Raw genomic sequence first — 12,003 nt, 5'->3', positions numbered from 1 at the left:
AGATCAGAGGGTTCTGACTCCTTCCTGTGACCACAGATATGCAATAGGCAGCTCTCGGAATAACAGGTCTGTTTTGTGATGCATGGAGACCAACAGCCAGTTTTACCAAGAGCATTCTTTGCAGCCCAGGTGCTAGTATGGAGAGCAGCAAGGGCCACACCAAAACCAGAAATCTAAGACTCTCTGTGAGAGTTGCTGGTAAGTAGTTTATTTACCATCACAATTTTCAAAAACACTATCCCAGAATCAGGATATATCTGAATGAAGAAGGATTTCAAGTGCATCCATGGAGCAGAAAAACTTATTACAGAATATTGTACATATTTTCATTACCATTTTGATGGCATTTATGTAATGACCTATCATAGAACCTTTTCTATGTGTGTATAAGTTTCCACAATACTACTTGTAGTGCCAGAGTAGAAATAACTTCAGAGGTTATCACAAAACCTGAGGGATTTAGCATGATGCCTCTGGTAGTGGAAGAAAATCCAAAACAAAACCAGAAACCCTGGGATGCCTAAATTCCTTAAGTGAGATAATGTGAATGGAAAATTTATTCATGGTAAAAATAGATAATGCTAAGTGTTAATCCTCTGCTTTTGATGAGCAGGACAGAAAGGAATAATTTTCAGGGAGAAAGTATAGGGACACATTTCCATTATGATACAATATGGTATAACAAGACACCTACTAAAATATTTGTTTAAATAAAAATCATTAACTTAGAAGAAGTTACATTTAGAAACGTCTTCATTCACTAACTAGGGGTTTTCATCTTTATCTTACAACACATGGATGCTTGGGGAGGGGGGTCGCAAGCGATTTATCAACTGTAATAAAGCCCTGAAGCTTGTAATTCACTTCATACACAACCCCCCCACTTCAGAAATACCCTAGTTTGGGGTTACTCATAAGTGACTTCACTCTCGTCACCTGACTCTGGGATGACTGATTGGGAGAGAAGAAGCAGAGCTCCTTGTCCTGTGGGAACGGAGCCGATGGTGTCCATAAGGGATACCTTTAGGAGAGAGGAGACCCTGAGCTCCTCAGAGTGGCTGGCAGTGCGCCTCACTCACGCCCCCAGAGGCTGTATTTTTCCCAGCAAGATGTCTGCACCAGAACCACTGAACAGGAATGTCTTCCCGCCTCCGTCAAGTCTGTTAGACCCTTTAGGCCCACATAGGGCCATCTTTAAAGAATCTTTTAAGAACTCTGCTCCATGGATGCACTTGACAGCCTTCTTCATCCATCAGACCTTCATTGAGTGCACATTTACACAAGGTGTCGCACTAGTGTTCAGAGCACCGTTGGGAGGCCCGACCAGGACCTGGAGGAGCGCACACTCAAGAAGGAATGAGGGGCTGTGACAAGTATGGAGTGCTCCATTCCCAGAGGTGTGCAAGCAAGAGCTGCCCAACCAAACACGAAGGGAAAATGATGATGATCTGTAGATTACATGGAATTGTTACCAAGTTTCCTGCACATATTGTGTTCATCTTCCATTAGATTGTAAGTCAGTTGAAGGACAGGGATCAGATCTTATCCCCTTTGGGTTTCTTGGTGGGTCTGGCATAGGACTATAAAAGACCCTGTATAGGAAAAAAATTGGTTTGAATTGAAACTAACCACTACCAAGAAAAGAATGTTTGAAATGCTAAATGGAAAAGAGGATTTCATATTTTGAAGAATTTTATAACCAGAAGGCTCTTACATATCATAAGAGGTAATAATTTGTCTTCCTTTTCCCCTTTATGCTAGAAGAAGCAGAGGTGAGATAAAAAGAACTGAAAGAGCTGGCACAGCGGCCCACGCCTGTGATCCCAGCGGCTCAGGAGACTGAGGCAGGAGGATGGCTAGTTCAAAGCCAGCCTCAGCAAAAGCAAGGCACCAAGCAACTCAGTGAGACCCTGTCTCTAAATAAAATACAAAATAGGGCTGGGGATGGGGCTCAGTGGTCAAGCCCCTGAGTTCAGTCTCTGGTAACTGCCCCCCACATCCCGCCCAAAAAAATCAGAACTGAAAGAAATGTTAAATGCTGAATTAAGTGCTGAATTTCCAAGACAAGAGGGAGGCTTTTTCCTGGTGAATTTGTAAAGAAAAGATTTTAAACCTACAAGTTAGGGGTAAGGGCCTCCCTGCACGTTAGGTGAAATAGTCCAGCCTCCCCCAAAAGTGTGTCCTTGGACCAGCGTCACTGGAATCACTTGGGAACTCACTGAACTGAGGCCAACTGTTCTACATAATGACCTCTGACCTGTCCCTTGGCTCCAAGCACCCACGGCATAGGGCCACAGGGAAGGATTCGAGGACAACTCTGGGCCAGGCCAGATAGCTCACAGATTTCACAGTAATAAATTCACATTGCCACAAGTACCCGAAATCATTCAGATATTTTTTCTGAATAAATTGACCTTGTACTGTGCGTGTGTGTGTGTGTGTGTGTGTGTGTGTGTGTTTTAAGCAATTTACTGGGCAATGTGAAAATTGGATTTAAAAATCTTAATCATTGCTGTGTTATTGAGATCAAATAGGAATCGTTGTTTCCCTGATGTGCATAAGGGTTTTCACAATCACACCGTTCTTCCTCGTTTTGGTCATTTTTTTTTTCCTTTGAAGAAATGAATCTCTTAAGGTTAGTCAGCAAAACATTTCATTTATTGCCAAAGCAAAAAAAAAAAAAAAATTCTTCTTTTTCTTTTAAGACTCTAGGCTTATTTATTTTAGTTTATTTATATTTAGATTTTAAAATTAGTTGTGCTTAACTGAAGCACCAACTTTCTATTGAAATTCAAATACTTTAAGCTTCTTAAGGCTCTGAGATTTGGAATTTTTAATGAAAGCTGTGTTGGCCTATTAATCATGTGCAATGAATTATTAGAAACAAAGACAAGAATGTCTGGGCATTGAAGATAATAAGACATTTTACTAACATATGGTATGATCATCAGGTAACAAAGTATCACTACAAGTAATAGTTATTAAATGACAAATTTTCTGACTCAATTCCTTTTTTTGTTTCTTAAATTATAATTGTTAACACATATTAATTGTACAAATTAATGTACATTGTGCAAACTAAAGGGATTCACTGATGTTTTCCTACTTAAATGAATATATTGTGCATTAATTTCAATTCTTTTTTCTGTGAAATGGGGATAACAGGTTATCTTATAGGTTGTTGTGTAATCCAAATAAGTTAATGCATCTAAAAGTCTTATAGGCATTTAATAAGTGTTAGGTATTTTTATCTAATGTGTGTCTCTATTCGTTACTCAATTTGAAAAATCCTGATTGGATTCAGGTATGTAAAAATGTCTCTTTTTCAAAGAAATTCACCGAGTTTTGATAGAATGGATTATAGAAATTCAATCTAATTTTTAAAGAAAACATACCACTTTTAAATTACATTAAGCAAGATTTTTAAAGTCAGGCATTTATGTGTATTGAAGCAATCTAAGAAGACTCACAATCAAATTATTTTTCTATGAAATATGCCCTATATGATTATGGTGATTACAGTTATTATTATTGCAGAGCAGAGGGTTTACTATTCAGTTGATCTAATTCCTATGCTGAATCATATAAATTCTAAGAAGCAAGTACATATTGTGTCACAAAGTGTTATGCATGAGTTATGATTATTAATATTGGATTCTGATGGTGACCATGATGATGATTCAATCTAATGCCCTACACTAATAAAGAGCATAATGGATAAGGAAAATTGTTTGGGTGTCACCGTTCACCCTACCCCACACCCCTGACCTACAAGAAATTAGCCAGTAAAACCAAGGAAAAACTTATATGTAGATAAAATTATATAGACATATATTGGGAGATTTTTTTAATGCCCCATGAAATTGTCCCTCCTGAACTGACCTTTATATTTAAGACCTTTACAATAGCAGTATGCACAACTTCAGAGATTGTATTTTTTAAATCCCTGAACATTTACGTTTAGTTTTCCAGTTTACACCTCCACAGACCATGTACCAATTTCCCATAGTAAAATCTGCTGGAACTGCCTTCTATGTGGAATTCTATTTCTTTTTCTGAAAACATCTAGATATCTACCTATAAAAGAGTTTGTCAAATTGATTTTTTTGATACGGGGAGTTAAAAGAAAGTACATGTCACTGATTTCTAAATGACTTGAAGTTCACCCAGGTAGTTGATAGAGAAAACAGAGAACAGTACATGTAGCTTCCAGCTCGGTTTCAAAGTTGATTTACTGTAAATCAATGCTAATAAGGTAACCTCTTGTTTAGGGAAATTATTTAGAGAAAGTGATACCTACAACTGACCTAGATAGTCTGGTGTTTTTAGTCATTTCTGGATAAACTATTACTACAATTTTCGTGAAGACCAAGTATCACAAGAATCCCTGCTTTCTCTATTTCCTTCTCTACTTTCTCTATTCTCCTGGGGGATTTCGTATTCACCCTTTGCTGTAACAGTTGCCTTCAAGACAATGACTCCCAAATCCACACCTGCAGTTCTAGCTGTCTCTGAAGGGCATTTCCACATGACTATCCCACAGACACCTCACATTCAACATTACTCAAATCAAATCCACCAAAGCCTCCTCTACATCTGCTATTCCTCACATATTTCCTGTTTTCCTGAGTGATCCCACCAGCTAGCCAGCCTGCCCTAACTGATTTGTTGTCTTTACTGTGTGCTCCTCAATTAGGACTTTAAAGTTCTCCATCTCCTTCTCCATGAGAGCTTCAGAGATTTTCTCCCACCTTCAAGACAGCACGTCTTCAGGTACAGACCACTTCATTTTGATCTTGTTTTGGCACTCAGATCACTCTTCTGAACTAAACAGGTATGTTTAAAACCTGGGGCACCAGAAGTAGAAAGGACTCCTGGTTTCACAGTTATTGACCCTGCTCCTTGGACTCGCGCGCACAATTCCATGAGTGGGTCTATCTGCGTGTTCTAGACCTAAAGATTTTCAGCTTCTCAAAGCTGATGATTTTCTAAAACCCAGGCTACCTCCCTCCAGATGCCCCTGTTTTCAGTCTGCGCTCACCTGAAAGAGATTTATGGTCCCCTATTGTTGATACTCTGCAATCATTGATGTCCATGCTCACACAAAGCCTGGCTTCCAGAGACACACCTGGGCTCTCTGGTGGCCCATGGCAGAGTGGGGGGTGGGACGTTTTCCAAGGTTTCTATTACCAAGTACCTTGTCTAGAAAGCAGGCCTGACACAACTTCACAGAGCCTAGTCCCGTGCCCCGGAGGCTGATACCCACCACCTCCCCTGAAGTAGCAGGCTCCTCAGAATGATCTAGGGCTCGGCAGCATCCGCTGGTACGATCCCACCAGCCCCTTGAAGCCTAGCTGGAATCTCCACAGAAACAGGGTACATCTCTATGGAAATGGGCTCCCCCCACCAATGTGATGCAGCTCTCAGAGAAGCTCAGTGGTGAGGGTCTTTCCTCTGATAGCAATCAGGATAACACAAGTGTTCTGAGCTCGCTGAGCCTTAGATGGCAGATTCCTGCTCTATTCCTTGAGATTTCTGCCATCAATGTTGCCTGAGATGCCAACTTGCCATCCCACTAACTATAAGACAGTGTTCTCAGTCATGACCCATCGCACAACCAATAACACACACACACACACACACACAAACACACACACACACACACACACACACACACACACACACACCATCCGTCATGGTGAGCAGGGCTTTGTATCTGTGATCCAGACCCCATGCACCCACCAATCACATTCACTCCTTCAAATAGATTATAATCAGGAAACAACTGATATCACTTGTAAAATGTGATAAGTTCTGGACTATAACTGTGGTAAAAAAGTAGGAGAGAAATGAAAAAAAAAAAACGGGAGAAAATACTTAACCTCTTAGAGACCTAAAAAAAATTTAGATGTGGTTTCAACCAATCCTGAGTTAAAAATCATCTTGAAAAACTGCTTTCACCTCTATTTATTAATTTATTTACTTACTTACTGCAATACTGGGGATTGAACCCAGTGGCACTCTACCACTAAGCTATATCCCCAGCCCTTTCAATTATTTGAGGGGGGGTGCATCTTGCAAAGTTGCAAATTTATGACCCTCCTGCCTTAGTCTCCCAAGTACCTGGGATTATAGGCATGTACCACTCTTCCCCATTACTTACCTATTTTTAAAATAAGGCTATTTTTAAAAATTGAACTATAATTTGTACTCAAAGAATGCACAGATCTTAAGTGTACAGGTTTATAATTTTTTTAAATATATATGAACTACCCAAAATCAGGATATAGAACATTTCCATCACTTTAGAAAATTCCTTTATGCTTCAACTGATATCACCCCTGAGCTCCAAAAATAATAATAATAATAATAATAACCCACCATTATTACTTGACCATTATGGTTGTTTTGCTAATTTTTGAAGTTTATTTAAAGGAAACATACAGTATATATTTTGTATCTGGCTTCTTTCACCCAGAAATTTTTTTTAGATATGTCAATGTTATTAATGTTTCAGTCTTTGTGTTTCTAAAGTAACTGAATTATTCCACTGCACGATACACCGTGATTTGTCTTCTGTTCTTCTGCTAAAGGCATACAATTTGTTTGAGTTATTATGAATTTTTACACAAGAATTTTTGTGAACTGTGCATTCATTTCCTCAGAAATATGCTAGGAATGGGATTGTTTTGAATAGAATAACTACATATTTAACTTAATTAGAAATTACTAAATAGTTTTCAAAAGTAAATGTATAGACTTCAAATTTTAACTTGAGTATCTATCGAAATAGCTAGAGAGCATGTTGTTTTCATCATTACAATAACCAAAAAGAGCAGAAGAAAATGCAAATTAATGACTTTCCTTGACATTATTAGGGATAAAGATTATAAGGCAAACAACTAAACTGAAGTCTGGGGAGAGATAAGCATCCAAAATGATCCAGGCATTTTTTTAACTATGGGAGAACCCACTAGATGCATAGGAGTTGATTTATAAAAAAAGACTCAAATAAAAAATGGTTGATGAATTGCTAAAGACTAAGTATAGACTGGTATAAGAGCATGAAGACCCAGAGGGCTATAGACATAAGATGTTTATATTTTTCATTTTTCTCCATGGATTCCACCAAATGCTCCCAGGAAGATAGGGAAGTATTCTGAGAAAGTGTCTTTAACGGCATCATTTCTTGGATAGCTGGAGGGACAAAGAGCAGCAACAGCAGCCAAAACTCCTCCCAGACCCATTTCCTTATTTTTTGCACAGAACAAAAGCTGTAATCTTCAGGGGCAAGAGCAACAGAAACTGTTACATTAGGACACTCGACGGAAAACCACTGCAGCTGTGGAAAGGAGCAGGCCGAAATGTCTGACGTCAGGAGGAGTAAGAACTGTGCTAGGCTCAGCCTTATAGCTAGAAAGTGGGTCACTGTGAAGGCCATATCCCTGTGACTGAGTTCACAGCACCTAAGGCAGGGCTTCCTGGAAACATCAGAAATCCTTTCTCTGTTTCCCACTAGTCCACTGACATGCATTGACTGAAAATAACAGTAGAATACAGCTGAGAATTCTTCAAGAAACAGATCATCTCTGGAGAACAGCGAAATAGAATACACAAAGAAATAGAATACACAAAGGCAAGCAGCCATATAGAATAAGGACAATACATTACAGTCAATTGAGATCAAGCCCAGAATGCAAGGCTGGTTCAATATTAAAAAATTCAATCAACCTAATTTCCATAGTAACAGACTAAATAAGAAAAAATATATATCATCTCAATAGATGCAGAGAAAATAAGAAAATTCAGTATCTATTTATGATAAAAACTATAATTAAATGAAACTAGGGGTAAAGTCCAGTGGTAGAGTGCATGCTTAGTACGCATAAGGCTCTGAATTCAAAACCGAGCACACATACTCAAAAAAAAAAAAAAAACAACTAGTAAAAAATGGATAGAGATTTTCTAACTTGATAAAGGGAATTGAGTAAATGTAATGTGCCAGACACATAGCTTATATTATCTCAAAACTTTTTTCAGGAGTTGTGAAATAGACATCATTAATATCCTAAGCAATGAACAAACTGAGGAATAGAGATGAGCTGACTTTTGTACTATCAACATCTAGTAAACAACAGATGGATTTCAATCCGCATCTATCTGGACCAAGAACTTACTGTTTTACTATAATATTTTTCATTTAAGACTGAAAAAGAAACAGAAATTTTAGTTCAAAACAATGGATCACGGATTAGCATGGGTAACATGATAGAAAATTAGTAATCATATCAATCATTTTTTCAGGAAATGTAAGGTTTGGTGAGGTGAATCTTATAGTACAAAAGAAGAAAAATACCTAAGTATATATCATTGGTCAAAATTTCTTGTGTCTTATAAAACTTAAAAAATAAAAGTTTCTACTGAAAAAATAGATCAATGTATTTAAAAGCAGGTGACTTAAAATTTTATTTTTAAGAAATAATCAGAGATGATCACAGATACATATGTATGAAAGCTTCTATTCAATATTTATGATAGTAAATGGAATGGAAGGCTTCTAAGTTCAATAAAAAGGGAGGTGTTAAATTTATTACATGTTAGGGAATTAAGACTACAAGGCAAGCAACTAAATAGAGTACAACAATCTTGGAAAATTTTGCTTTGGATATTTTAAAGATAGATAGAGACTAGAATGGCATGCATGGAAAGAGAGCTTTGATTTTGTGACCTGTTCTATTCTTCTGTATAACTTTCTGCATTTTCTTCATTTTTCGCAATGAAAACTTATTACTTGAAATAACATACATACAAAAAAGAATTCATCACAGTGAAGCACAGTGTTAGGAGGGAGATGCTGCAGATTCAGTGAGACCCAGGGGTTGATAGCTGGTTGTGTATTTTGACCAAGTCTCCATTTATTCTTACAAAAGAGCACCCATGCAAAAGTCTGTGAGAAGTTATGCTCTCTTTAAAGTCACTCCGATACGTCTCTTTCCACAGTCCATGCATCTCTGTATTCAGTATTATTTGCCACGTGCTGCAGATGAACAAGCCCACTTGGGGTGCTCTCAGTCCATTCTCATCATGGTTTCTTTTCTCTGTTTTGCAGCTATGACACCATTGGAAATGAGCAATCAAACATTTGTCACCGAATTCATCTTCTTGGGATTTTCCAACCACTCCAAACTACAGGGCTTGTTCTTCCTGCTCTTTCTGGTCATTTACCTGACCACTCTCATGGGGAACATGCTCATAATAATGGCCACCAGGGTCAGTCCTGCTCTCCACACTCCAATGTACTTTTTCCTCAGCAATTTGAGCTTCTTGGACATCTGCTACACGTCCACCACCCTCCCAGTACTGCTGGTGAACTTCTTCCGGGAGAAGAAGACCATTTCCTATGAGGGCTGCCTTTCCCAGATCTTCTTCTTTGTGACAAGTGCTGGCACTGAATGTGTCTTACTGGCTGCCATGGCTTATGACCGCTATGTGGCCATTTGCCGTCCTCTTCAGTACCTGGTCCTCATGAGGGTGAAGGTCTGTGTTGGTCTGGTGACGGGGTCCTGGCTGTGTGGGCTGGTGAATTCGGTCACACACACGGTGCTGGCCACCACACTCACTCTGTGTGGGCCCAACCACATCAGCCACTTTCTCTGTGACATCCCGTTGCTCCTGAAGCTCTCCTGCTCAGACACCTCTGTCAACGAGTCTGTGCTGCACGTGGCCAGTGCCACCATTGGCCTGAGCCCCTGCCTCTTCACTGCAGGCTCCTACACACTCATTGTCTCGGCCATACTCAGGATTCCCTCTGCCCAGGGACGGAGGAAGGCCTTCTCCACATGTGCGTCCCACCTCACTGTCGTGGTGGTCTTCTATGGAACAGCCAACTTCAACTACGACAGGCCCACAGAAGGCTACTCCCTGGACATGGACATCCTGGTCTCTGTGCTCTACTGTGTGGTGACCCCCATGTTGAACCCCATCATTTACAGCCTGAGAAACAAGGAGGTCAAGGGTGCCCTGAGGAAGCTGGCTGGGGGGTGTGCATCCCCTTGCACAGTCAAAGTCTAGACCAATCTTCAAACTGCAGTATACACTCATCTGAAAAAAGAGACCTCAAGGGACTTGTATGCACCTGGTTGGACAGTCTGTATCTGGAGCTTCAACTCCAACTCCCGCTTTTAAAATCTCTGAGACTCCTTTCTCTCCTCCCTTTTCCCACTTTCAGGTCCAAGTATGTCGGATACCTTGGGTTGGTGTTCAGCACCATCTCTGTCCTTCTGTGTTCTCCCCACACCAGAGGGACAGAAAGTACGATAACCTCGTTTCCCACACTTCCCTGCTTGCAGGCCTCCATTTTAGGAGGTTCTGTCAAGATCAGCCAAACTCTAGGCAGAGAGGAAGAAAGGAAAGGAAAAAAGCAGGTTCTTCTGGATCCCCATAGTGCAGCAGCAAACCAGCCCTGCAGAGGCAGGAGCTAACCTCCTGGGTGCCAGGAGCTGTGTGCAGGCTCCTACAACAGCTGTTCCTGAATGTGGGTCACAGCGGCGTGGAGCGAGCATCTCTTTACAGGGAAGTTAGGGTTTCCATATATGGGTGGTGTCACCTGCCCTGTTTTCCTTTTTCTTCCGGATCTCCCAGCCTTTTATGAGTTTTTTCTGTTTCAACTTCCTCTATCCTGAAACATCAAGAGTCGTTTTCATTTCTATCTGACCACGGTCGCACTGACCACCATAGTGGTTCACATCAGTGGTGGTTCTAGATAACAGACCTGAGGAGGTAGGTCAGATGTCTGACCTGAGGGAATTGAATATGTTGATGATGTCACAGCCAATGGGAAATGGGACCCGATAATTCCTGGTGTGCAATAACACAACAGATACCTTAAGTTATCGTTGCCTGAGATCAAATGTCTATGGAAAACCGAGCTTTGGAAAAACACCATAGACCTTACAACATGACTACAGACTGCTGTTACTGACTGGAGTGGGAGACTTACAGAAGGAGAATGATAGGTTCAAGTCAGGTTCAGATCATCAGAAATATTTTCTCTCTTGAAACTGATAAAGGTTAATATCAGAATAAAACATCCAATTCTCCAAATTGCAGGATTACAAACAAAATTATAAATCCACAATTTCTCCAGGTCTCTCTTATGTCAATTAGGACATTAATGGGGGAATGATTGAGGCCCTGTTAATTAGAATGGCAAAATATCAGTGGAATTAGACAAATCTCAGAGCCTTGAACCCCAAAATCTCCATTAACCCTCCTTGCTCTCAGAAGCCGCCCCTCCTCCCCCAAGGAGACTAGCTTTCCCTAAATTGAAGGCCCTATTGTGAGTCTACCTGGGCAATTGTCTTTAGGATGCTCATCCATCATCCCACATTGTCACCAGACTCTTAATTGGGGTCTGATCCTAGAATGCCTCAGGTAATAGTATAAAATATAGCCCAGGAGAGTATAAGGGTCACACCAAATAAAATGTAAATATTTCACTGTATTTTGTTAATAGGAGCCTTAATACGTAAGATAATTTGTTTGAGTCTGCTAGACCAAAGAAGTCAGGACATATTGCTGGATCATCTTGAATGCAGTCACAGGGACGTAATCACCAGGAATGTTAGGGCCAAGGATTTACCTGAGCACGGGGAGTGGCTATTAGACTTCCTGTGGTTGATGGACTGAAATCTGGACTCAGTGTTTGCGTGAGTTCAATGACCAATATGATCCTGGAATACTGGAGAGGACGGTGATCAGAAATAAATAAGGTGTTGGATGGCGTGTTTATGTGACCCCTTTCCTAGCCTCACAGCTGGGTCTGGAGGAGGGACGGGAGCACCACCCTTCCCCAAGGCCTTGTGGACATGCATCCAGAAGGCAGCACCAGATCCTTGTGAAACCCGCAGCTGTTGTCCTCTGCAACCTGGGAACGCATTAACAGATGGCATCATTGAAATGGGCTCGCTGATTTCAGTTGTAATAATGGGACCCTAAAGTAGA

The 12,003-nt window shown here is 40.4% G+C and overlaps 1 protein-coding gene across 1 annotated transcript; it reads left to right on the top strand.

The window, feature by feature from the left end:
• The first annotated feature begins 9,111 nt into the window (after positions 1–9,111).
• LOC143390293 (olfactory receptor 5V1-like) lies at positions 9,112–10,071 on the top strand. The gene has a single exon (XM_076842759.1). It carries the CDS (start codon positions 9,112–9,114, stop codon positions 10,069–10,071), a length of 960 nt encoding a protein of 319 aa, XP_076698874.1.
• The last annotated feature ends 1,932 nt before the right edge of the window (positions 10,072–12,003 follow it).

This window comes from Callospermophilus lateralis, unplaced genomic scaffold (genome assembly GCF_048772815.1).
Source record: "Callospermophilus lateralis isolate mCalLat2 unplaced genomic scaffold, mCalLat2.hap1 Scaffold_52, whole genome shotgun sequence".
NCBI lineage: Eukaryota > Metazoa > Chordata > Mammalia > Rodentia > Sciuridae > Callospermophilus > Callospermophilus lateralis.
Note: the sequence above shows the minus strand (reverse complement) of the source record. Positions and strands in the feature narration are given on the sequence as shown.

Excerpts from the sequence above, each read along its gene's own strand:
- LOC143390293 (XM_076842759.1), top strand. The coding sequence starts at position 9,112 with ATGACACCATTGGAAATGAGCAATCAAACATTTGTCACCGAATTCATC.